This window comes from Octodon degus, unplaced genomic scaffold (genome assembly GCF_000260255.1).
Source record: "Octodon degus isolate 3935 unplaced genomic scaffold, OctDeg1.0 scaffold00004, whole genome shotgun sequence".
Classification (NCBI taxonomy): Eukaryota; Metazoa; Chordata; class Mammalia; order Rodentia; family Octodontidae; genus Octodon; species Octodon degus.
Window position 1 is genome coordinate 29,686,592 of NW_004524580.1, and position 27,828 is coordinate 29,714,419.

The 27,828-nt window shown below is 44.7% G+C and overlaps 1 protein-coding gene and 1 pseudogene across 1 annotated transcript in view; one reads left to right on the forward strand and one right to left on the reverse strand.

Annotated features, from left to right (window-relative positions):
- Window positions 1-22,077, reverse strand: part of Slc5a8 (solute carrier family 5 member 8) — a 50,380-nt gene extending 28,303 nt beyond the window's left edge. The window contains exons 1-6 of the mRNA XM_004623840.3: window positions 21,330-22,077; window positions 15,828-15,893; window positions 13,381-13,432; window positions 5,875-5,942; window positions 4,328-4,482; window positions 2,265-2,405 (exon numbers count right to left, since the gene is read on the reverse strand). Coding sequence (XP_004623897.1) covers window positions 2,265-2,405; window positions 4,328-4,482; window positions 5,875-5,942; window positions 13,381-13,432; window positions 15,828-15,893; window positions 21,330-21,680 — 833 coding nt within the window. The 5' untranslated portion in view covers window positions 21,681-22,077. The remainder of the gene's footprint in view (window positions 1-2,264; window positions 2,406-4,327; window positions 4,483-5,874; window positions 5,943-13,380; window positions 13,433-15,827; window positions 15,894-21,329) is intronic.
- On the forward strand, window positions 21,679-27,343 carry LOC101588788 (annotated as a pseudogene).
- Window positions 27,344-27,828: the final 485 nt, after the last annotated feature.

The window sequence follows — 27,828 nt, forward strand, 5'->3', positions numbered from 1 at the left end:
AGTGCAGTCTGGCCCACTACCTAGCAGATTCGGGTCTAAAGGCCCATTCCCTTCGCCTCAACTTGGGGTCAGTCTGAAGTTACCCAGCTCTAGAGCGCCCCCTTCAGGCTCTACTGAGACTGCATTAGATCCAACGTCTCCCTCTGGCCTATCCTGCTTCCTTCCTCTGTTTTGTTGGGCGCTCATTCCCTAATAAGCTCTTTCATGCTGACCTCCATCTCAGAGTCTGTTTCTTGGAGAACCACACCCGCACCCTGCAGCAGATGCCAAAGGACAGACTGCCAGCCTCTTCCTCCGCATTCACTAATATCACCACATTTTTTTCTTACCTAAAGCTGGTGTAACGGTATCTCATCTCCAGATAAGAAAAGCATGCCCGGGTACTCTCTCATTCTACCACTGATGTCTAAGTTTTACACTCTAAAATCATACTGTTTTATTTGACTTCAGTGATATTCAGGTAGATCCCTTATAAACATCTGGTACCGTTGCTTGTCAACAGACTGCAGCAAGTTTTGGCACTTGGCAGGGACTCGTGGTTTCCGTAGGACCCACAAGGGAGTTGCCAAGTCAGGCAGGTCTCCCAGGCTCAGGAAGTCTGTCTTGTTCTAGAGTCATGTTAGGCCATTCTAAAGGAACTGATTTTGCCACAAAATTGAGATGAGGTTTGAGTTTCATGTTCTCAATGAGACTGAAGAATCTGTACCCGATTACTTTGGTAGAAGCCAGACTCATACAGATTTAAAGATCCCTGTTTATGTAAATTACAGCCCTTCAAAATATTTTACAATGTTTGTGTAATTCTATAGCCAGCAATTATAACCAAATTCATAAGGACCTTCCACTGTGGCCTTTTCTAAAGAATTGGCTTCAGAACCAATTTACACTCACTATTCTGAGTTCTGATATAGAAAAATCACAATATTTTCATGTTTCCCTTTGACCAGGGACAGAATTGATGCTCTTCCTCCCACCCTACCCACTCTGGTTCCATCTATTCAAAGCTTTAAATCCCACAATGCATACAAGGAAGTCAGCCTTACCTATCACCGCAAGGACAGAAGTCACCAAGCTGCTCTGAGGCTTCCAAAGGAAAACCACACAGCCACCGACTGCCCCAGACACTGTTCTCAAGCCAAGCAGGGCCTGAGTGTCCCTGTCCACGCTGGCCTCACTATCCTTGCCTTCCTCCAAATCACCCTTCCACACACTGGCCCACATAACGCTGGTTCTTTCTGGGTCTCTTGCCCCATAAGTGGGACTCTGCCTTCAGGACACACACTGAAAAAGAAGAAAGGGACTCCCATGCAGTAGGCCTCTACTGCACGTGTGCCACGTACAGTGTCTTCCAGAACTTCTAAGATGTATGGTCTTTCTCACATTCAGTTCACAAGTTTAGAAAGTGGGGTTTGGGAAGACAGATATTTTGTCCAGGCTAATGAAAGCACCAAGCATGAGAGCAGTGTCACAGACTCACAACTGAGGCAGAAAATAAAGTTCAGGTCATTGTGCTGCTTGGGTACGCTTCCTCTATTACTTCATGGGACTGCTGCCTCTCTCCAGCACTGTTTCTCTTTTTGTACTCTTGCATATTTTTCCTAATTTGATATAAAGTTCTGTCACAATGAGATATCTATATATCTATGTATCTATATATCTATATATCTATCTATACAGATAGATAGATAGATAGATAGATAGATAGATAGATAGATAATTTGGTACAAGGTCTCACTATGCAGCTCAAACTCCTAGTGCTCCTCCTGCTTTCAGCCTCCCAGCACTGGGATTACAGGCGTGCGCCACCACACCAGATCTCGGTGGCCAGCTCAGGGCACCTGGAAGAGGGGCCAGTACAGCATGAGGTACTGGGGATCGAACCTGGTCCCTGCCCTTGCCTAAGCAGGTGCTTAGTCCTCTGAGCTATCTCACCAGTTCCCCATTTATATTCTTGAGGTGTTGATACCCTCGTGGATATTAGGCAAGTGCTCTGCCATTCAGCTAACGCCCAGGCTCCATGTGTATTTTAATCTCCCATAGATCCTTCAACTGCTTATCTATTTAATGAGGTTGTTTTGCTTAATAATTTATACAAACATTTTCAAATACCTGATTTAAAGCATACAGTATTACTTTGCTGTACTCTGTCTCTTTTAGCCAGGTATACCATTTTGTCAAAAGACAAACTTGAGCTAAGCCTGACAGGAAGCTCTCACAAAGCCCGCTGACAGCTGCTCGTGATTCGCAGCCGTGGCGTGGCTTACAGTTTTGCCTGGAACCTGCTTTTGCAGGCGCTGTATCTCTGCACTTGCGACTGGTTGACTCCATAGATGCTGGTCCACGTGAAGGTCCCTCCTATGATAATCGTCCAGAATGTGTGTCTTTGCAGAGGGTTCGGGTTAAAGCTAAATGAAAAGACACAGAAGACAAGCCAGAATTACTGACCCAACACTGGAGAAAATCGTCCCAGAATATTTTTCAGTGTAAGCATTACATACCTACAGACATATAAGTCTGCGTAAAAATGAAAGTAGTGTAAGAGACTACTTCTAACTCAAGATCAACGAAATGACAATCGTTATTTTCAGAGATCTGGAAATTCCAGTTGGGACTAAGGGGAAAGTCATGTTTAATGATTCTGAGCATTTGGGGAAACTGTTCTCCCGTGCTTTTGGAAACTGTTGGTAAGTGACCCGTGAGGCTGAAATGCGGGAAAGGAGGGAGAGACACAGAGTCCCAAGCTCATCACAGCAGCCAACATGGTACTGAAGGGAACACCGAATTAACATGGTTTATGTCTGCACTTGCCCTCCTAGCACATGCACAGCCCTAGTTCTAATTCAAATTCAAGCTGAAGAAGTGAGTCAATTAGCACAGTTTAAACACATTTTACTTGCTAAAATTACCATATGTTCTTCTAATCATGTTTTCCTAAAATGCTGCATGCACAAGCTGAATACTAGTGGCTTAAAACCACCTTGTAACACAAACACAAGTCCAAAATGTTGTTACAGAGAAAGCTCAACTTCCATGTTCAACAGAACGCTGGACCTTTTTTCTAGCACACTACCTCAGAAGGACTCTGTTCATCTCTGAAATCAAATAGGAACTTGAAAACTCGCTCCAAAATTAGCAGTTATGAGCATTGTGGTGGTCAATCTTGACTGCGCTAATCTGACTGGCTGGGGGGCCCTGTAGAGGATCGGTGGGGCGCTTCTGGGTGGGCCTGGGTGGGTCGTGAGCTGCGAGCTTGGGTGCTGGTCCTGCACCCTTCCCCTCTGGCACTGTCCCCCTGCTCTGCTTCCCAGCTGCCACGAATCCAGCACACGCTCCACAGGTCCTTCTGCAGGATGCTGCCACGGCCTTGGATCCAGCTGACCACAGACTCATCCCCTTAAAACATGAGCCACGCAAAGCCTGTCCTCCTTTAAGTCGCAGTTATCAGGAGCTGTGTCTTGGTGACAGAAAAGCTGATGAGTAATATACTTTCTAAGAATTATAAATTTCTCCAAATCTTGCATTTGGAGATTTTTGTAAAGCATTCTGATCTGCATGTATTTAAGTACAACATTTCTACAGAAAAGCTAGAGATACTACCCCGTTGCCTAACATTTGTATTGAAGTGCAAGAGTCTCAGGAATGTTTATGCTTTTTCCCATGAAGTATGAGAATCAAGTGTCTTTTCATATTTTTCTCTCTTTTTTTAATTTTTAATTTATTTATTTTATTTATTTATTTATTTTTGTGTGTGTGTGGCCAGCTCAGCCCACCAGGGGGCGGGGCCGGCTGGCATGTGGTGCTGGGGGATTGAACTGCAGTCCCTGTGCTTTGCTAAGCTTGTTCTAAGTAGGTGCTTTAGACTACTAAGCCATCTCTCCAGCCCTCATATTTTTCTCTTAAGAGGCTTTATTTTGTTATTTTTCTACAATCTCTCTTTAACCTGTTCCAGACTTTAAATCTCTTCTCTTCTAACCTGCTCCAGACTTTAACTTTGGAAAAAACCCTTCCCAGGAGACAACATCATCCTAAAGCCATGTAGCTAGGAATCATCTAGTTCTCGGACCCCTTAGAGGACCTGGCAGGAACCCCTTCCATGTGGGCCTGCCAGCTTCATCCTTTGAGGCTAGTTTTTTGCTGTTTGGGGTGAGGGTACAAGGAACCTATCACAGGACCTCACACTTGCCAGGCAGATGCTACACCACTGAGCTAAATCCTAGGCTCTGCAGCTAGTTATTTTCTCACATGAACGCACTATTGCAAAATGGTTTATTTGCATAGAGAAAATGGAATTTGTATCCCCTTCACCAGGAGGTGAAGAGCAACTTACTTCCAGAAGTTTAATCTTCCCCCTTCGTAAGCATCATTTAAAATCGTCTCGATGCCACCTTGAACTACCACTGCCTGTATAATCACAGATGCAAATCCAGCCACCATGATGCCAACTTGAAAAACATCTGTCCAGACAACCGCCTTGAGGCCGCCCTTTAAGGAGAGAACATTGGGATTAGTGCATCTGTCAGCCAGGACTGAGCATCCACAGGCTGATACACTGTGCTGGGTGACAGTGATAAAAACCCAGGCCTTGGGGGCTGGGGAGGCAGCTCAGTAGAATAAGCACCTGCCTGTGAAGTACTGAGTTTGATCCCCGTACTGGGAAAAAAAAACGGGCTTGGCCAAGAAATGCAGTCAACAGAGATGACAGGTTGGGGAGCATCGTCAAAGGCAACAAAGGAAACCAGCCTGGCCCAATGTTCCTGGGGCTGGATTCTGCGGCCAGTTGATGTGGCCACATAGGTAATACAGAAGGGATGTAGAGGGGTGTGGGAACAGTGCTAAGAAGAATGTTTCAGATCAGATTGCACAGCTCAGTGTCAGATTTTGTCCTTTAGCGGGGCTGGTAGTCAATTAGTGCACCTGGTCTGTCACGGTGGTTGTTCAGATTCCAGTGTTGCTCCACAGAATCCTCAAGTGTCCTCCTTTCTTCCTTATGACTGGGGTCCCTCTATTCTATAAAATCTGGCAACTAAAGAGTTAGGATCTAGACTATCAAAGATCCCAGAAGATACATACTGGTGCTAAAAAATATTTACACCCATAGTACTGCCGGTGTCCTGCCACGTGGTTTTGACAGACTTTGGCTATGGAGCCCAGGGAGCAATCACAGGCTCAAAAACTGAGGAGTAAGGGCTGGCCAAGTAGCTCAGTGGATTAAAGTGCCTGCAAACAGGTGCATGGGTCAGAGGTTCAATCCCGGCCAGCCGTGCCAGCCCAGCCCCCGGAGCGCACTAAAATGGTGATTGAGACTGGGCGTGGTGGTGCACGCCTACAATCCCAGCTCTGGGAAGGGTGTAAACAGTCTGGATCACTACAAGTCCAATCCAGTAGTGACACCCTGAACACCCTGTAGACCCTTCCCTAAAATACAAAAAAAAAAAAAAAAAAAAAAAAAACCTGAGGAATTATCTTGGGCACAGCTCCTGTAATCTCAGGACAGCCTGGGTGGACCAAGGGATGAAACCTGCACCGATGCGGTGATTTTTATTTTTATTTATTTATTTTTTATTTTTTGCAGAACCGGGGGTTGAACTCAGGCCCTTGAGCTTGTCAGGCAAGCGCTTATTCTACTGAGCCATCTCCCCGGCTCCCTGATGCAGTGATTTAGACAGAAGAAACAAAGTTCGACTGTGATTTGTGTTCTAACAAGGATCCAATTTGACCCCAAACCAAATACCCCTGCCAAATAAAGTCATATGGTGGCAGGTTGGGGACAGGAAACTAGGTGTGAACAAGCCATTTTACAGCTCAGCGCAACTGAAAAGTCTGCTGCCAAGTTCCAGGCAGAGCAAAGGGGAACGGTGTCCTCGCCATACTTACCAGTGTGCAGTAGAACGTGCAGACCACGCCGGTCGCCACCACGGCGCCCCACCGATCAAATCCCGTAACTGCAGACGGAAAGAAAGGACAGGCGCAGCTGCGAAAGAGGTCCAAAGCCTGCCTCAGGACTCACCAGAGAGGGAGGCGGTCTCGTTCACTGAGCATCTTCCTACATCGACTTCCTAATCTCACGAATGTCACCAAAACAGAGTTTAGAATGGTATTTGGTGAGTTCAAGCACCACGCGTGGGCTGCCATCGGTCTCTGCACAGACCAACACCGCTAAGCGAAAGCAAGGGACAGCGCCGCTCTGGCAACCAGGCCGAGACGCAGCTGGAGAGCGCGAGGTACCCACTCCGGCTGCTGACTGGTCAGAAGACGCCTCCGTCGGGCCCGCGAGACTCGGTTCAGAAGAGCACACACTGTCAGCCATCCCCGAAAGATGCGGTGCTAGGACGCACGCTATGGAAACAGAACTTAGATGGAGAAGTCTGGGTACCTGGTGGCCATCGATCAAAAAAGTGGACAGGTGGGTTATATTTTTTAAAAGGAATGATAAATGAAAATCAAACCAAGAAAGCAGTCACCTAAAGAAGAAGAAAGCAAAGTGAGGGTGACAAGAAGGTAAGTTAAACTTCTCTAAACATACTTTCAGATTTTACTTTGGAATCATGCACATATTGTACATAATTATTAAAACATTAAAAGATCTTAAAATCAAAAGTAAATTGAAATAAATCAAACCAACTGTGTATCAAGTTGTGACATCAACAGATAAAAATGTGCCACAAAGCATAGCAATTTAGCTAGGCATATGGCACATGCCAATAATTCTAGCATTCAGGAGGCTGAGGCAGGAGGGTCACCGTGAACTTGAGGCCAGCCTGAACTATGCGAGATGCTGCTCAAAAAAGCCTCCAAAAAGTAGTCAAAAGATAGAACAACAATTTAATAGATATCCCTACTGGGACATACCCTAAGAAAAAGAGAACTAGAAAGAAAAAAATTTATAACTGTTTTCAACTGCCATAGTATGAATGAAAATACTAGAATAACTTATCCTGAAACTATTGGGGGAGGGTATTGAGACAGGATCTCTCTGTATAGTTCAGGCCAGCCTTGAACTCATTGTGTAGCCCAGGCTGCCTTGAGCTCGTGGCGATCCTCCTGCCTCAGCCGTCCGTACAGCCGTCCGTACAGCCATGCCTGATGACTTGACCGCTCAGGGGGTGCACTAGCTTGCAGCAAGGGGCACACCCACCAGTGTCAGTCTTTCTTGAAATGAGGAGTTTTATGTTTCTTAGGTTTTTTTCTCCTGGTACCAGGGATTGAACTCAGGACCCTGTGCTCACCAGGCAGATGCTTATCCTAGTGAGCTATCTCCCTAGCCCAGGATTTCTTAAAGGATCTCAAGTGAATCTACTGTGCAGGCCAGGTGGAGAAATCAAGAGACCCCAAGGAGCCCCCTGCTGGATCAAGGGGGCCAACTTGAGCACGGATCATAACTCAGCCTTATGATGGGACACAGCATCACATGTCTAAATCAGAAACCCATAAGGATGCATTTTTAAACAATAAAATCTCAGTTGATTTAGGAGATAATAGAAAAGCAATTTATTTATTGTTTTATTTGCTTATTTTAGATGCTGGAGCCCAAAGCCAAGGCCGAGGGCTGCGCAATGGACATGCGCTCTGCCACCGAGCTCCAGCCCCAGCCTGTGACTCACTGCCTAGAAAACTTATAAGTAAATGGGGGCAATCAGCTGCTTCCCAGGCCTTTCTGATACAATCTATTTTTCCAGAGGAACCAAGGAATCAACAAGCTTCTCTATTGACGCGCTCCATCTAATTAATGAAAAAAGAGTCAAAGAATTAGAAGATCCCGTCCTATATGCCTTAATTAACTTACAGCTCTAAACCTACAAGCATCAGTGAGGAGATGCTATCTCTAAAATGCTCAACCGAAGCCTGGAAACCTAGCTGTAACCACGACTTCACAAGAGACGGAGAGGGCTGGGGACATGTTGAATGACTCCATTTTTTTTTTTTTAAACTGGCAATCAAACTCAGCGCCTTATACTTGCCCGGCAGGTATTTATGCCACTGAACTATCTCCCCAGCCCAGTGCAGCTTCTTCAACAAAGAAATGCAATTTAAAGGCAGAGAAAAAGAGAAGGGAGATTATCAATTAAAAGAAACTTTAAAAGAGCTTCAAACTACCTATACTTAAAAACAGACAGAATGGAAGAAGTAGAAAACTAGTAGTTACCTGTGCAGATTTCAACATTTCTTTCTTGGTGATTGATAGAACAAGTTTAAAACTCAGCAGAGGGATTGACCATCTGGGGGCTGGTGATGTAGCTCAGTGGTTGAGGGCTTGCCTAGCAAGCATCGGCCCTGAGTGCAATCCCCAGCCCCACCGCCAGAAAAAGAGAAAGATAGGACATTTGAACAACCCCATTCACCAAACTAATGTTTGACATTTATACAAAACATTACACTCAACAACCACATAATCCATGTTCCTTTTAGCAGCACATGAGGTGTTCAGAGAGGCAAATCATACCCTGGGCCTCTGCTAATGAATGTTAAGGATTAAAGTCATAGTGGTGGCAGTTGTCTGCCAAAACAGCATTCATTTAGAAATCAGTACTAAAATTATATGCTAGAAAATCTCCAAATATTTGAAAATTAGGCAACACCCTTCTAAATAACCCACAGACAAAGCAAATCACAAAAGAAACTGGAAAATATTTTGAACTGAAGCACAATAAAAATGTAAGCTTGCAAAATGTAGTAAAGACAATGCACTACTTAAAGAAAAACATACAACTTCAAGAATGTGTGTTCTAAAATAAGAAGTATTTAAAATTACTGATCTAAACTTCTACCTTTAAGCTAGAAAATTTGAACACAGAATAAGTAGAAGAAATTAGTGAAACAGTACAAATTAATGAAGTAGAAAAGGAAAATTAACAAGACTCAAAATTGGTTCTTACCTGAGCTGCTCCTGGGGTTGGACTCTATGTCTTTGAAAGTTAACATTTTTTTAAGTTGAAATAGTTGTTTTGATTTATGCCTGCATTTGTCCATGTTTGAGAGGAGCAGGGGCAGGACTCACGGTGATGACCCCCCTGTGGCTCGCGGATACCTACCTCATGGAGTTGGTGAGCAGGACTGATTGGTTCAAATTTTGTGATTTGAAGTTGGTCAAGTATTTTATTCTTTTCAATAAAAGCAGCGGTTTAATTTTTTTTTAAATGGCTCTTACAAACAATTGAAAAATCAATAAACTGGACATGGTGGTTCACACCTGTAATCCCAGCACTCAGAAGGCTGAGGCAAGAGAATCACCACTAGTTCAAGGCCAGCCTGAGCTACACAGCAAGATCCTGTCTCAAAAACACTAAATAAGTAAATAAATAAACTAGAAGGTGTAGCAAGAACAGGGGAAAAAAGACACCTTATCAGTATTAGGAAGAAGTGGAAGGGACATGACTAAAGACGTAAGTATAAAGAGCACATTATAAACAACTTCGTGGCAAGGAAGTTTGTAAGTTAGGAAAATAGATAAATTCCCTGAGAAAACATAATTATCAAAATTGACACCAAAAAGTTAAAGATATTAGTAACTAAATTTATTTTAAAAATTGAATTGATAAACCAAAATCTTTCCACAAAAACAAAAACTATCAGACCCAGGTGCCTTTAGTTTTAATTCTAGCAAGCATTTAAAAAAGAAATACATAATTTAATACAAATTCTTTCAAAAAAACAGAAGAGAAAACACTTTCCTACTTTGTGAAGCCAGTGTAGCTGATTAAAAAAAAAAATCTGACAGAGACAATTCATGAAAAGGAGACTTCAGAGCAATATTCCTCATGATCTATAAAATTCCTTAACAAGAGATTCCCAACCCAGATGTACTGCTGTGCAAGAGGGTGAACCTACTCTCATCAAGAGAGCTTCATCCCAAGACTGCAACATGTAGCTAGCATTGCAAACCCAACCAATGCATGTTCCCACATCAGCATGCAGCCTGGCAAGAGAGAGAACGAGAGACACAAAGGGCAAAAGAAAGGCAAAAGTGGCTTATTCACAAGCAACACGACATCTTGCGTAGCTCCCTGAAACCAAATTGAATTAAAAACAAATTTAGCAAGCACTCAGGACAGAAGACCAACTTACAAAACTCAATTATATTTGTATGTAAGTGCAGTGAATAACTGGAAAATGTTATAAAGGGCTAGCATTTGGAACAAGAGAGAAGATCAGCTATATAGAAATAAGTCTAAGACACATACGCAAGGCTTGAGCATCAAAAGCTGCAAAACATTACTGAGAGAAACGCTGAAGACGTGAGGAAACGCACTGGTACCCCCGTGCTGCGTGCGCTGCAAGAGTGCTGCTTTTGTAAACAGCATCTCCAAGCCGTTTGCCCACTTTGTACTAAATTACTTGTATTTTTCAATCCACCTTCATGCTGGGGAGATAGCTCAGCGGCGTAAGTGCCTGCCTGGTGAGCACAAGACCCTGAGTTCGGTCCCTGGTACTGGAAAAAATAAACAAAATAAATTCACCTTCATGATTTTACAAGCCAATAGTGAACAGCAAGGAGCAGGGACATAGCTCAGCAGAGCAAGTGCCTGCCTTGCGAGCGCAAGGTCCTGATTTGGATCCCCGTACCGAAAAAAAAAAAAAAAAAAAAAAAGTCAACAGGAAATGCAGATTGAAGCCATAATACAAAAATCTATAATACCCACTAGAATGACAAAACACACCCTAACGTCAAATGTTTTAGCAAAGATGCGTTTACAATAGAATTCTTACATTGTGAAATGGGTGTGTAAATGGCCCAAACAATCAAAGTATTTGGCAATTTCTATTAAATTTTATGCATACGACTATCCGGATCTCCATCACAATACACCAATATTTAATTTTATGCTATGTTCGTGTATTTCATTTCAAGTAGAAAAACAAACAAGTGTCACAAAGAAAAACAAAACAAAAAGACTGCAGCAGGATGCTCTTAGCGGCCTTATTTCAGGAGAACCTAAAACTGGAAAGAATCCAACGTTCGTGGACAAGAGGAGCTAAAGAGATTCTGAACAATGTGTACATGAAATTCTTCCAGCTCCCAAGAGGAAAGAATTACTGACACGTATTGCGAAATGAATACAAGTCAAAAATGTTTTGTTAACCAAAGAAACCAGATACACAAAGGCACTCCATGCTCCCAATTACATAAAATCTAAGAACATACTGAAAGGCAGATGACATAACACATTTCAATTGTGAAGCTCCATTTTTATTTCTATTTCTTTGCGGTACCAGGGATCGAACGTGGGACCTTGTGCTTGCTTGCCAGGCAGGCACTTATGCCGCTGAGCTATCTCCCTGACCCCCCATATTTCAAATTTACAACAAAACAATCTACTGGGAGAAGTCAGGCGTGACTTGAAATTGACCATAAATTGATCATTATGATGCAGAATGATGCTACCTCAGGAGTCAGTACACTGTTCTCCACTTTAGAGTACGTCTGAAGTTTTCTATGACAAAAGAAGGAAAATTTAAAAAGATATTGAACCTAGAGAATGTCAAATTCACAGTGAGTTAAATAAGTGCTTATTTAGCATCAGCTGCACACCAAACACTGCGACTATTCCCGTACCCACTGTCGCAGGCACAGTGAGTACACAAGTGACAATCCAGTAGTCACGGTGCAGTCCCTGAGGCCCTAACTACTCCTGCACAGTACCTTGAGTCTAAGAAGAACAGAATCTGATTTCTGTTCTTCTTAGACTCAGGTTAAGGCCAGCACACTTTAAAACTCTGTCCTCTTCAGTTATGCTTAAGACAAATAGGTACCTTAGGAAGTTCATTGCTAGCCAGTTCTTCACATATGCAATGAGCCGCTCCTGATGTTGGGAGCGTACAGGAGTGTGCTGCACAGCTGGCACTCAGGGCTTAGGGTGCATCATGCCGAGGAGATCTTTGTAAAGATCCTGTCATGCTTTGCAGACAGTGAGAATGACTACATTACCATTTATAAAATCAAGAAAGTAAGGTGCAGGTGAGCAGGTATTCCCCATGGCATGTTGACTCCAGGAAGTGCACCACACTCCTTCCCATCAGACTCCACTTGTCCATTTTACCAGGAAGCTTTAGAGATAAACTCACTTCCGACTGATAAGAATTCAATGAGAGGGCACTTTCCCTGAAGCCTTTGGAAGGCAGGCCCAGCATGAACATTTGCTGGATGAATGAGCCCAGCCTCACTGCCGTCATCTGCCAACTCGAGGTACTTTAGGGGTCTGCACAATCCTCCTGAGGTCACCAAGGAGCACGGACCCTACTGCCACTGCCTTGCCAGCACAAAAGTAAGCTGGCATTTCAGATAACTTGCACGACTCTTCTCTTCCTCTTGGAACTATCAGAGGTAGAGGGAAGAGGGGCTGCTCTCACTGAGGGCAGCCTCCTCAATGTACCTGAGTCCTTGGGGTTGGATTCCAGGGAACAGTCACAAAAGACAGGGTACAGTTATTCATGATTGCGGTGATGGGGGTGTTTGCTCAGGACTGGAGGATGGCTGGCAGACACAGCCTGCAGAAGCAGACCATCAGGGTCTGCCCTGCCAGGACCTGCAGCCCCCTGGCTGTCAATCCAGAAACCCGAAGATGCCAGTGCAGACCTGGAAGCCACCCACCCTGCATAACCCTGATGTGGGTGACAGGCACATGCATCTATCTCTGTCGCCCCATGAAGAGAATCAGGCTCACTGAAACTGAACCCCAAACTGAATTACATGATTTGCCACTTCAAAAATATACCTTCACAGCTAGATCATGCAAGAGGCTTATATGTCTATCACCAGATGAATGGATAAAGAAAATGTGGAAAACTACACACCATAGCATATGACTATGCCATAAAGGATAAACTTGAGCCATTTGTAGGAAAAGGGGATGCACCTTTATTTATTTTTTTAAAGCCTATAAATTTTTTTAATTAATTTATTTTATTTATTTATTTTTTTGTGTGTGTGGCCAGCTCAGCCCACCAGGGGGCGGGGCTGGCTGGCATGTGGTGCTGGGGGATTGAACCGTGGTCCCTGTGCTTTGCTTAGGCTTGTTCCAAGTAGGTGCTCTAGGCCACTGAGCCATCTCACCAGCCCGGAATGCACCTTTAGACTGTAAGGTTAGGTGAAATCAGTCAGATGCACAGACTTACACGTCGCATGGTCTACCTTTTATATGAGAAATCCAGAGTATAAATAAAGAGCAAAGTAAAAGATAGACGATAGGAAATTAAATAGACTATGTGGAGAATGGAATCAAAACGGGGCATGGGGGAGAAGGGAGGGGAGGGAGAGAAGGGAAAGGGGCAATAGAAAGGACAGAGAGGGAACGCGTCTAGGTACCGATTCCCCCAAAGGAATGTGTTTGTTATGGGTCACAGACATGCAGTAATAAAAAAAAAAGAGAGAACAAGAAAATGTACCTTGATTCAGAGCCAGCGCAGGGGCATAGATGACAATTCCAGTGTACAGAATCTAAGGAGGGAAAGCCAAATGGACTCTATGAGTTATAAAATTCATGAATGTGAGGTCTAAATTATCAAATATAAACCAGCAAGAAATTAAGACAGCAGTTTTAGTACACTTAAGAAAAATCTTGAAAAATGTTAAGTAAAATTAATTCATATTTATTAGTGTGGTCACAGGTTACAAAAATCTTTTATGACCAACTTTTTGTAAAACTCTGGATACTTTTCTCTGTGCTGATTAGTGCAAATGGCCAATGATTCGCCCGCTCGAGCCTGAAATTAATTTTCCTGGGTTTGAAACATATAACGATAAGAAATACAAATTTGGAAAGGGCTGGGACCTTATTCCTGACTTCAAACTACTGCTGATCATCAATAATTGCTAATGCAAAATTTTTAAAAACATGTTTTTAAATGTTTGTGTGTCTATTAGACAAAAATGTGACCATCCACTTAAAATCCTGAAAGTCAACAAAAACTATAATCCATCTCTTTTATATCATTTATTTAATTTTTCACTCATAGGATCAATAAATATTTACTGATCCTCAGTTTCCTAGTAAGCTATAGTCTGTTTCTCAAAATATCACTTTCTCGCATGCCGCGCCAGCCCCACCCCCAGGCACATTAAGCTGGCCACCAAGTCAGGACAAGGTGGCGCACGCCTGTAATCCCAGCACTGGGGAGGCTGAAAACAGGAGGATCACTATGAGTCTGAGCTGCATAGTGAGACCCTGTACCAAATACATAAATGAAAAGAAAAAAATATATATATATATATACATATATATATATATAATTTTCTCTTTTAGAATGTATTTCAAAATACCATTTTCACTGCATTACCTTCAAAGACGCCACACAGAAGCTAATTCTAAAGTTATTCCATAAAAAACAAGTTACGATTACAAACATATTGTGTACTATTTGAATACCTGGTTATACTGCAAGGAGGGAAATGCTAAAACTCCTTTCTTTGGGGGAAAAAAAACAAAAGAGCTAGCCTTTCACCATCATTATTCCGCCCAGGTTGAGAATTTGAGAATGCAACAGGCTGTCTTCCTAACAATTGTCCCCACTTTTCTTCTCTGGGGCCGTCTCTAGCATAAACCCACCAAGGAAGGTTTAAACAACACAATCTACCTCAGCTTTATGTCAAAGTCTTTAGCAGACCTCAGAAGCCACCTTCCTTTGATGTGTTTTGCAAAGAGTAAAAAATGGACTTGAGTTCAAAGTTTTCCAAAGGCACTCTGTCTCACTGGAGTCTGTGCTCAAGCAGCTTTGGAGAGAAAAAGACTGTCATCCCCAGTTTTACACGCTTAATGCCAGAAGGAAGCAGGCTACAATGTAGTGACAACTGTCATAGAAAACCCCCAGTGGCCCAGACAACCACAGAAACATTTTCAGTCACTTGTCACATGCTTTACATTTGTGACAATCTCTCCATCTACACCTGCATATTCCTATCTCTATCTCTCTCTCTCTTCCTCTCTCTCTCTCTCTCTCTCTCTCTCTCTCTCTCTCTCTCACTCTCTCTCTCACTCTCTCTCTCTCCCTCTCTCATTCTTTCTTATCTTGGTAGTTCAAGTACTCTTGAACCCAGAGCCTGTAAGTTACATCTCCACCCCTTCTGTTTATTTTATCTTTTATTTTGAAATAGGGTCTCACAACGTTGCTCAGTTCCCCAGGTTGGAATTTATCATCCTCCTGCCTAGACCTCCCGGACTGCTGGGATCACAGGTCCCTGGCACTTGCTACTCGCGTATTCTTCTGAAATTACTGACTTGTGTGTTTGTCTTTAAAAACTCCTCCAGAGCTTATCCATCTTTCATTTTACACTCTAAGGGACTGCTTCAATTGGTTCTTATAGTCCAATTTTTTAAGAGCACAAATTCATTTTGTAAGTATGCTTTCTGGCAAATTGAACTGCCCCCTGATGTCCTGTCAGATTTTTCATATTTATTACTCAACCTGGTCCCAAGAAAGGAAGTGAAAAATATCCAGCTTGTCTTCCCTTTCTTAGAATTCTTACTTCCAGGTAGTGTAGCTCCCTCGAATCTATTTGTCACCTAGTAATGCCTTCATTGTCACCTTGGTCGAGGTGGGGCTGGAGAAAGCATATTTCCCTAAAGCAACATACCTCTTGCTTGATCAATACAGTATTTAAACTCACTTGAATCATTCTATTTTTCCAGGAAGTAAAGCTTTTGCCGAAACACTGTTTAATGATCTCAAGGCTTAATACCCTAGTGGGTAGCAACCGATGTTTTCTGTTTCATTTCCTCATATTTTCAGCACCTTTTCTATCCTCCATGTGTTTCCCAAGTGATGTTCATTCAGATGCCATGGATTAAAATATTTTGGTGACAAGAGAGAAGATAAACAAATGCAGAGCTACTTACTGTCTGCACAATGAAGAGGACTGTTCCACAGAGACGGATGTATCTGTTAAACCGAAGTTCTAAGTACTGTGGCCAATAGAAAGGGGGAAAAAAATGATTATGTGAATCCTCTGCATGTTGTTTTTATCAGTAGCTTTAGAAATAAAGGACTAGAAACTAAAGGCAAGTTCATAACCCATTGGCACTCTTTGTTTACTATTATTCTATTTATAGATGGCAAAGTTGACTCAGTGGAGAGCACAATTCAGTGGTTTTCAACCCGCACAACATGTGTGGCATAGTAGCTCTGCTGCCCCCAGTGCTCTCCAGTGCTGTGCCTGCTCTCACCCTAAGCCCTCCCGTAGCCAATCTGCTGTTCTGTTTTGTTGTTTGAGACAGGAAGTTCCCGCTATGCGGATCAGGCTGTCCTTGAGCTCACTTTGTAGCCCAGGCTGGTCTAGAACCCAATCTGTTCTTTATCCCCAGTTTGACCTGGAAAGATTGGAAAACTGTCACATCAGTGGAATGCTCATGTGCTGCAGAGCAAGTGTTCTGTGTTCTTCCCTTCTGCTTAGCATCCACTCTGAGCAGTTCCCTTGACTCAGGTGGACAACCAACGCTTTCCAAATCCAGCAACTGGGAGGCAATTGTCTTCAAGTGCCTTGCAGCTTTGGAGCAAGAAGTCACATGACCCAGTGCAGCCAATCAGCACCTCTGCCGGGGTTGGGGGTTGGGGGAAAGGTCAGGAACAGAAAGTGACTGCAGAGTATGCAGAGTGACCATGACCTCAGAGCCTGAAGAAGCCGGCCTGGCTCTGTCTCCTCCAAAATCTGCTGCCTCCACTTCTCAGATCCATTCTCCGAACTACACTCCTGGCTTTCATATGTATATATACAACTTTTTAAAACATAAATCTCCCAAGTCAGTTTCTGTTGGAGCCAATCAACCATCCTACCACATTTCCTTAAGACCTGTGGTGTCTTTTAGCATGGCCTGCTCATTTTCTACAGTGTAGATCCAGTGTACGTGGTACAGAGTTGCAGCCATGTGCAAGTCCAGCTTGCACACACGGTCTGCACGTAGAGAGAAGCTTCAGGCTGACAACAGTCTTATTATATTGCAGGAAACAGAGGAATGAAAAGCTGGCATTAGGTAATAATTAGAGGAAAAGACACTTAATAGCTTTCTCCAGAGTGCTGGAGAACACATTCAGAGTCCCTGCTGGGTACGGGGTCCTCCCAATACCTCCAGAAGGCAGGGGCTATGTAGAAGCCTGGGCTAGTGACAAGGACCCTAGAGCTCCGAAAAGACACCCAGCTAGAGACCTCACAAGGGTTGGGGCTATGACACACATTTAGAATCTTCAGTGCCCCAGTCCATGCGCATACCCAGATTAATAAGCAAACAATTCAACCATGTATGTAAGACCCTATTATGAGTAGATGACACTGACACATAGTAGGGCCTCCAAAAATAACTCAGGGTGGCAAATACACAGCACACACACCCCTCCTGACTCAGGGCCTGAACCAACTGCTCTCCACATCTTACGTTCATTCTCTCTCTTGAAAATGAGGATCCCAGCCAAAGTTCTTGTGCCTCTTCTTTTGCAGGGTTTTATAGATCCTCCAATGATACAGGTTGATGGGGGAAATGTTGCAATTGTACATTCAAAAGTAAAATACTGAGGCCAGGGAAATAGCTTAGTGGTCTAAGCACCTGCTTGGCAAGCTCAAGGACCAAGGTTCAAACCCCGGTACTGCAGGACATTCCAACCCCACACCATGCCAGCCACTGAAACCAGGCGTGGTGGAGCATACCTGTAATCCCAGCACTGGGGAGGCAGAGAATGGAGGCTCACTATGAATCCAAGCTGTGTAGCAAGACCCTGTACCAAATAAATAAATATATAATACTTTTAAAAAGTAAAATACACCACCAAAAAGCTGGTAGGATGTAACTCTGAGAACCTCATGAATTCCTTATATCAAAATCACTGAAGGCCATTTTGGAAGGCGTTCTAGAAGCCTGGAAAAGTTTCTGAAGCTTGGACACAGGTAAAGTTATTTCTGCAGAATTCTTTTCAGTGAGGCTCTATTGCACACGAGTGGTCGTGAACAGACAAGGAGGCTCTGTGCTTTCTCCAGGCAACTGCTGGAGAGTAAAGAAAACAAGAGCAGGATGTGGCACAGGTGAGAACGGAGAAACTTGAACCTAACAGCTTGGAAGGCGTATTGACATGCCATACGTTGTTTTCCAAGACCCACTGATCTGGAAAAGCAGTGTGTTAAGGCACACACGAGACCAACTCAACATACAACCAAGAAATCTATTGCTCTTTCAGCTATCCATGGTCCCGTAAGCTGCAGAGGAAATAACCTAGAGGCTAAATTAGAGGCCCACGTCACTGTAGTAAACTTCAAAAAGTAGTTTTAGGATGTCCGGACAAAATCACACAGCAACTATAAGCACCTACAGTCATTCAAGACCATTCATAGTCCTCGAAACTTTGAATAACTGAGGGACACTTCAGCTTCCGTTGAGAAAACAAATAAAAGAATTAAAAAGTAAAAAGACCCTGAGAAACTCAGCTCAAACATACAGATTCAGCTGGATCCAAGTACATTCTGAAGACGCAAGGAATTGAACGCGTTCTGGAAGCTGCTGGACACCTGTCACGCCCACGTCTTGGGGCAGGGAGAAGCAGATGCTTACGATGCTCATGGAGGGACTCAAGCTGTGCAAAACGTCAATAGGAAGAGAGCTACACTTGAGCAACAATGGTAGACCTCACGCTCCACGGAGGCGGCTCTACCTCTCGGCACACTGGCAGGATATTCTACAAGAAAGCCTTTGCCATGAAGGGCTGCAAGGGGCTCAGGGTGTGGCCCACCTTGCCTGTCCCCGACTGCCTGATGACCCAGGTCTGGGCATGGCTCACAGGCCTGCGCACCATGCATTGCCTCCTTGCTTCTCACTGCGTGGGCATTAAGCCCCGCTCAGGATTATACTATGGCACAGCTTCTAGGGTGGCCAGGGTGCTGCCACACAGGTGTCCACCTTGCCACCAGCTCTCTTGCTAGCTTAACATGCTCTGAGCCTCTTTGTCTGCACAGCTGGTTCTGAGGGATGCTCCCTTGTAAGGAGTACTTGAGCCCTGAGGCAGCTAATGCATATACAGCATTGTTCAGGGTTCCCAGCTTTCCATAAAAGTTAGCTTCCTGCCACCGTCAGCTAGAATCCCTGCCAACCTAGCTGCCCTCTCTAAAAATGAGTGAGAAAGCTGGTGGCATCTGGGTCACGTTGGCGCCCAAGGTAGTGCAGTGGCTAGGGAGCAGCATTCCTCTCTAGGGACTGGGAGTCTCTTGTTGGGTTATTCAAACACTTTCTAAGTCTTGGGGTTGGTTAAGTACAGATCAGAACTCACAGGCTTGCTTTCCTGGCGCACAGGGGCTTGAGTTCAATCCACAGTTCCGCCAAAAAAAAGAAAAAAAAAAGAAAAACCTCACAGGCTCAACTTCCTACAGGGCCAGCAGGGGGCACGTGAGAGTGGCACAATGAGGCACGTGCGTGGGCCCATGTGCCCTCTGGAAAACAGGTGTTCTTGCTTCTCCTTTGAAACAAGCGATCCCTTCACAGTGATGTATTTTCCTTTTTGCATTTCTGATAAAGACATAAGTGCAGAAAAGGATTTCTCCACTATAAGAAAACAACTGCGAACACCATGAGAATCTCAGAAAAGAAAATAACAGCGTGGGAGCCATCACTGTACAGTGGTATTCCCGTGGCCATGAGAACGTGGGTCTAATGTCACCTATTTTCTGAGTTTTCAAAAGAAGTTAGGATCTGGAATTTTATTTGCTTTCTTTTATTCATTTTATTTATTTATTTATTCATTTATTTATTTATTGTCTTTTTGAGACAGGGTTTCACCATGCAGTTCAGCCTGGCTTTAAACTCACTTTGTAGCCCAGGCTGGCTCAGCTACATAACAATCCTCCTGCCTCAGCCTGCCAAGTGCTGGGATTACAAGTGCATGCCACCATGCCCAGCCTTGCTGTCTTCTCATTGTTAAATGATAAATTAATTATTTTCTTCAACACTATCATGTTTAGAAAGAGGTGAGTAATGATTTCAGCTTCGGGCCAACAATTCATCATCTGGAAACACAGCCCAAATTCCCTGTTGCTCACTTCTGGGTGATGGCTGAACTCTTCCCAGGCACTGACAGCCAGAAGGAGAGGAAGCAGTGCTGCCCCCAGGGATGCCTTGTCCTGCACGCCATCACAAGTTCCTGAGCCAAATTTGTCACCAAGGTTCATTGTGCCATTGTCCCCAGCACCAGCTGAACCAGCTTCTCTGGGAAACCAGCTTCGAGCATGGAGCAGGCATTAGATAAACTTGAGGCCAGAGAGAGCCACTGAGCTGAGACTCCGGGGACTCCACACCCCAGCCCAGGGAGAGGTGACAGCTGCAGCCTGGAACAAGGAAGACAGGGGGCAGGGGTGGGGAGAGAACTGAGCAGCCCCACTCCTCCCCCGGAGCCTGAGCTAAGACCTGCGTTCCCACAGGACAGCTCCTTAAGGAAACCAGTCGCCAACCACACAGAGCTCTCTGCTACAGAGAAGCTACATGCAGGGTTCTGTGTGGGAGAAAAAACATGGTTTTCCTCCACCACCTTGCCATGGAGAAATGACAGAGGTGTTTAAAGACGCTACTGCTGAGTTTTTCTAAGGATCACAAGGTGACCTCTCCCATCACCATGTATCCTGCACGCAAGTCTGTACTGAACATCACTCTAAGTGCAGTGCCTTGCGCCAACCCATAATCCTCCCCAACCACCCAATGAAGCGGGCTGTATTCTTTTCTTTTCTTTTCTTTTCTTTTCTTTTCTTTTTTTGATACAGAGTCTCCCCAGTGCTGGGATTACAGGTATGCTCCACCACCGCCTGTTTGGGGACCCACGCAGTTCTGGGACCAGCATGGCATGTGGTACTGGGGATCAAACTCAGGACCTTGCACTTGCCAGGCAGGCACTTAGACCGCCAAGCTGTCTCCCCCAACTCGCTATTATTTTTTCTTTCGGGGAGGAGGAAATAGCTAGAAAAGGTTAACTAAATAAGTGGCCAAGTCATTCAGGTAGTAAGAGTAAAACCTGGCCTCCCCGGACAAGAGCCCTGCTCCTTAACCTCTTGTGTACCTGGCTCTCAGAGGACCCAGTGGCGCGGATTCTCCAACAGTCTCCCTGGAGAGCGCGTGGTGCTGAGGGCCCTGAGGAGGGCGCTCCTTCCAAAACGGAAGATCTGAGGCTTCAGTGGTGCACCCACACCGGCCCAGCTCTCCGGAAAGTTTAAAAACCTTTCCGCTTGACTAACGAAGATGTCAACTGCAGCAAGAACCTCAGAGAGCAGGAGTCCCATCCTCCCAGTTTCCTTCGGAAAGCTCTCTTTGCAAGTTTTTGTCTCTCCCAGGGGAGGGCACCAGGAGCGTCCCATGTGGGGGTGACAACCTGCCCACCCTCACCTCGTAGGTGCTGGTTATCCCCAGTTTGTAGAACACGGGAAGGAAGACCTCGGCGCTGAGAAACACCATCAAGAAGTAGGTGATGCCGAAGATGCTGAAGATGGCCCCGAAGCGGTAGACCTCAGCGGGAGTGCCCAGCACGGTGACGGCCGACATGAAGCTGGCGGTGAGGGACAGCGCCACGGGCACGGCGGTCATCCTGCGGCCACCCATCAGGAAGTCCGTGGAGGTCTGCTGGCCTCCGCCGGCGAAGGCATAGTAGACGCCGATGGCCGCCGAGACAAGCAGCACGCCCGCGAACACCAGGTAGTCGCCGACGGCGAAGCTGCCCAGCGCGCGCTGCGCTCCCATGGCGCGCTGGCCGGGCCCTGCGCCCCGACGCGTCCGGATCAGGGGCGCCCGCACCCTCACCCGCGGCCTGCAGCCGCGGATCCCCGCGAGGTGGCAGCCCTAACACCTGCAGGCGCTCTGGGACTTCAAAGCCTGGGACTTATAGAGGAGTATCCCGACCCGCGCCCCGGCGCTCGCCAAGTGCCGGACTGGAGTGGCCCCGCTCCGGAGCGCTTAGGCAGGTGCGGCCGGAGGAGCCTCCAGCGCAGGCAGCGGAGCCTGGAGAGCGCCAGGTGGATTTTATCCACTGACACCCCCCCAGGGGGAGCAGCATTTAAAGTAGCAGGGTGGGTCGAAGGGCAGTTGTCACGCCTGTGAGGGAAGCTCTTCAGTTCAACAGTCCAGGTCCTCACTGGCAGATATGCCCGGAGCGTTCGGGTTGTCTCATTCAACAGGTTAATGGGTGAGCTGAGATCATAGTCCTTACAGGGAAGCGATTACAGGATAGGTAGGAGCCTGGCTTTTTCCATGACCCGCAGCTTGTGTGGCCCCAGATGGCGTGGAATAGACGTAGTTGCTGCGGTATTGATAACAACAGCCACAAAGGGTCTGGGGCCAGCGCCTTTCCCCTTAACTGGTGTGGGTACCATCGTCCTTGAGATAGGAATTAGCTCCCTTCTTCAAGTGAAGAATATAAACTTGAAAAGTTTGGTTTTTTCCTCTAGAGGCAAGTGGCTTCCAAATGTCTTCAGGCCCAGGGCATAATCGGCTCCCCTGCTTCTCCTGGGCCAGAAGAAAGGCCTAGACCAATGCTGACCTGGGAGATCAAGGCCATGTTCATCTCCTGGGCAAGGAAGGGGACATTCAGTTCTGGAAGTGGTGGAAGGATCCTGGATAGGACCGCCGTCCCCCTGCGTTCCCTCTCCTTCCTTACTATGAAAGACCCTTGCCCACCTGTGCCCAGTGATTCCGGGCCAATAGACCCCTCGTCTCCTCAAAGTGAGCTTTGAATAAATCCATTCTTTCCTTTTCATCAGAATGTATGGCCTCCTTTGATTTGGTCAGTGGTGACAAGACGACCCTGAGAATGTGAACCTGAATGGCAGGTGACAGTTTGGACAAGCACTGAGGGACAGAAGTCCCTGCTCCCAAGAGCCCTGTATCCTGACAGTCACTTGGGAAGAGGGATTGACTGCTTGTGGTTAGCTGAACCAATGGTGAGGACTCCAGGGTCACTCTAGCAGCTGCTAGGGACACTTTTGCACCTGAGCATGACCCTCCAACCCTGCTAGTGGCATCTGCTGCCTGCTGCCTATAAGCGCTTTTTAATTTTTTTTCCTGTTACCAGGAATTGAACTCAGGACCTTGTGCTTGCAAGGCAGGTATTTGTTCCCCTGAGCTATATCACTGGCCCTCTGTGAACACTTTTGTTAGTAGAAGGAAAAGGTGCTGTGGGGAGCTGACAGCTTGTCCTGGTTTCCTGCTAGAACGTGCACTCCAGGGATCCTGGGGCTTCTCTTAGGTTACTCGCCAGTGTCATTCAGGTGAAAGAAGGACCATCACTGGTTGGGAACATTTTGGACCTGCTACAGGTCATATTGGGAGCATTCGCTAGTGTGCAAAACAGATTTCGAGCTAGAAAAACAAAAGCATTTTGCTTAGGAGCACTCATTTGTCTGGGTCTGCTTTGGGGTGCTTTTGTTCTTTTTTCTCTTCACAAAACAGTCCTCTACCCTAGGATGAGCCACAGGCTTCCTGTACCATGTAGAATTATGAGAGTCATTTGAGGCTTCTGGCTGTCTCGAGGCTGCCTTGTGGGCCAATATGGAGTTCAAGGTTCTCAAACCACTTGTTGACCCAGGGGAAAAAAAGCGTAGATTAAGAGCGCTTAAAAGGCTAGAGACACCTCCGGTGTTTGAGGACTTCTGGTGTAAACTGCTCAGGAACCAAAGCGCTTGTGCTACTTGGCAAGTCCCTGGTGAGGTGTTAGTGACCCGTGAGTTTAAGGCAGTCTGAGCTTTTTACAAGAGTAATTTCCTTGTGAGATGACAGGCCCCTGCGGAACTGAAAGCACACCTTGATTTCATAGCCAGCCTTGGGAAGATTTTTCTGGAGTCGCCAAGGCCAGCATGACATCTGTCCCTGCTTTCCCTGCTTTTTTCTGGAACCATGACATGGGCAAGCGGGAATGTTCTGTACCACTGGCCATGCAGCTCCTTAGCTAGTACTGGTGAGATCACTGAGGTCTTAATTTCTGCTCATTTGCTTAACAGTCCTCAGTTCATTCTAAGCCAGTTGTGTTTCCAAGTATTTTTCAAAGCTTCTGTTTACTGGAAGTTAATTTTTGTCTCCTATTTCCATTTCCTTCCAACTAGAAAAATGGAGAAATTTGAATCTGTGGAGAATTTTCCTCTGGGGGGAGTACTGTTCCTAAACTGGTTTCTTTTTTTCGTACTCGAGGCCTTGAGCCATAGAGCCCCAGGATAAGGTATGTAAACTTCTGACCAGCTATGTCTAAATTTTAACACGTGAAAAATGTCTTAAAAACCTGGGGCAAGGGTTTTTACATTGACTAGGACCTGTAAGAAGGCAGGAAACAAATCTTCAAGAAATTCAAACAGATTAACAGGGCAAGCAATTTCCTTTGAGATTATGTATTTCTTATCTTACTACAACTAGAAATCCTACCTTCACATGGGCTAATTTAAGATTAAGTATTGCATAGGATGGTAGAAGAAAAACCACCCCAATTAACTTTTTAAAAGTGCATGAGTGATAAATTTGTCTTTGTTTTGTGTTGGTGCACATGTGTGTATTAAATATGTCTACCTGTACACATACATTATATATTGTTCAGATGGTACTAGATTAACTTAAAAACAAGGGCTCTCAGTAATCAAGAAAACATCACTGGGCATGGTAGTGCATGCCTGAAATCCCAGCACAGAGGCTGAGGCAAGAGGATCGCCTCAAGTTGGAGGCCAGCTGTGGCTACATAGTGAGTTCAAGGCCAGGAGCAAACTGCACAATGAGGCTCTGTCTCAAAAAAAGAAAGAAAGAAAGAAAGAAAGAAAGAAAGAAAGAAAGAAAGAAAGAAAGAAAGAAAGAAGGAAAGAAAGAAAGAAGAAAAGAAAAAGAAAAAACCTTAAGAAAGCATAAACTCAAATGACTTTTTGTTCACATAACTTAAGAAAACATTTTGAAAGCTGTAACATGTCCTCAAAAGTGTTAGCATGAATTTTGCCTGTGTTAGCTGATCAGAACTACATTTTGCATGTTTGACTTTTAGAAGAGTAGTTTACCAAGGTTAAAAAAAAAATTCAGACTGCCTTAAACTCACAACAATCCTCCTGCCTCAACTTCCCGAGTGCTGGGATTATATGCATGCACCACCACGCCCAGCAAGAATTCGTTAGAACCATAAAAACTCTTGGAAATCAGAGTTGGTGAACACTGAGATGATGTGGCACTTATTAATATAACACTGGCTGGCATTCTTTCATTTAAAAGCTTAAATTGTTTAGTTTCTCAGAATGTTATGCATCAAGGCTGCTTTTATATTTGTAAAAATTGTCCTAAGAGGCAGCATTTTGTTAGATATTGGTTAAAAGAGTTACAGTTCATAGCAAAAGTGACTTTTAAATTCCTGACTGTCAAAAGAAAATGCAAATCCTGGTTTTACTGAGTAGCAGGAAAAGGTCCCAGTCTTCCTATTGCCCAGCCCTATGGCATCTCACGACTGTATCAGTTTCAGGACTGGTTCAGCCCCAAGTGTCCTCAGGACTGCTTTCTCAAACAAGAGTCATTTCTAGTGACTGGCAGCTGCTTCTTCTCGGTTATTCTACTCAGCGGATGCTGAGCTAGGTAATCCAGTGTGGCTTATTAGAGGAAAGAAGTAGAGCAATTCAAAGTTTCTGAGACATCATCTAATGTAAGTCCACCGGACAGCTTTCCTGCTATGTCTGAGAAGCGTAGATAGTGTTGTCTTGTGCATTAACTCGTAGCAAGTAAACATTTGTCTAGTCGTGCTGTACTTCTTCCTAATTTTCTGGAAGACCTGTGTCTATACATACATGGGAAATTGCTTCTACAACTCTGTGGGCGACACCATCCAAGAAGTTTGTAGCCTGGGCGGGATAAAAGGGAAAGGAAGGCTGCTGCTGGAGCTGCACTGCTCACTGCTGCTTCCTGCTTGCCCTGCCATGAGCTGTTTCCTTCCTGGGATACCGTTCTTCCAGGCCACCCTGCTGACTACAGACTGAAAATTCTACAAGCCATGGGCAGTAATAAAACCTGTCTTCCTTTAACTTTGGGTGCTGGGTATTTTGTCTCAACAATGAAAAAAGGGACCAAGACAATGCCTATGACTAGTAAATTTCTTACTGGTCCTGCAAGTAGAGGCACTTACAGGCATCCTTATGATCCAGAACAGTTTGCCTTTGGTGACATGAGATTTTGGTTAAAAAATAATTTCTGGGTTCAATGTAAGTATTCAGGTTCCATAACCCCAGAAACCCACTGAAGGAGTTTTTAAATAATATTCTGTTGTAGTACTTGTAGATACAATTTTCCAGTATTGACTACAACTTTTGAAAGTTTTTCTTCAACTAAAAATAAAAATTGTTTTGGGGAATTAACTTGTCAGATATTTTACATTTTCTGAACAGTGTAAAGATAATTGTTAAAAATTAGATAAATACATCAATGAACACCTGAGCTACTTGTAATTAAGTAAAAATGCTAAAGACATTTGCTAAGTGTATTCTTTGCTTCTTAAAATGCATAAATGATGTATATGGCTCTATTAAATGTATTTAATAGATTGTCATGTGTGAATAACACTGACTAAGATCAAAAGATATCTGATCCTTTAGTAAGTTTCAGAGAAACAATTCTAGAGTGATAATGAATATCTGAAAATGAAGATTTTTATCAAATTAAACATCAAGTTTAAAAATAGCTTTAAATCATAATTCTCAAAGTGACTGAAGGTTGTATCTGTTCATGATTTTAAGATGTGCTAAAGCTAATAATTTGTAGAAGCACAACTTATTTAATATTGTAGTAACTGCTGGCTTGTTGATTGGGCTTATTTATGCAGCCTAATAGTAATAATTTTAAGGAATGCTAAAATGCTTGCTTCCTCTGCTGTAATAGATAAACTATTATTTTACTATCTAGCCTTTGCGTAAATTCTCAACTTAGCATTGTGTTCTTCAAATTATTTTTATAGAGCTGCCTGCACCCGGAGTCCGCGGCTGTGGGCTCCAACTGCCCAGCGACGTGTTGGGCATGACCAGGAGCTCGCTGCTCGGGGGCGTGGACACGTGGCCGGGGCAGGTCCTGAGCACTGGGGCCAAGGAAGACGTCTCCTACGGGGAAGCAGCCTGCAAAGGAGGCAAGTTTGCCACTGTGAAGTGACAGATAAGCCCATGGATGAGGCTCTCCGGAAAGCAATGCCCAAGGTCATGAAGCACATGGGGGGCACCAGCGACAAGGGAATCGGCACGAGAATGACAGTCCCTATTTCCTTCGCCATGTTCCTCAGTGAAGAAGGCCCCCTGCAGAAGAAATGCAAAGTCTGGCTCCAGATTCTGAAACAATTTCAAAGCAGCCCACCTGTTCCCAGTGACGAAAGCAACAAGACTGAGGAGCGGGGGCGCATCACCGTCTATTCCGTGTAAAGAGATGATTCCTCAGGCGCCCGCAGACAGCCCTTGCTTCCCAGAGTCATTCCTTGAATCATGCTCAGTGAGATTTGCATTGGATTTTTATTGCTGCTGGATTAACTCAAGTAAGAGATACTGAGCCCTGAGAATTATGTATGCCAATCTCTTCAGGCTGCTGTGCACAAATATTTGCACTGTACCTGAATAAATGACTCAGCCAGTTACCAAATTGAAAAAAAAAATTATTTTTACAGAAAAACCTTCAAGAATTCAGAAACAAAGCAGTTGGGTTTTTTTCACCTCAAGTGTGTTATATATTTCTTCTAGATGTACAGTGCTTACATTTATATATGATACAGTTTTGGATATTCATCTGAGTCAATAATTTGAGTTCCGGGGCCGGCGAGATAGCTCAGCAGTCTAACGCACTTGCTTAGGCAAGCTTAGGCAGGCGCAGGGCACCGCGGTTCCATCCCCAGCACCACCTTCTGCACCAGTCC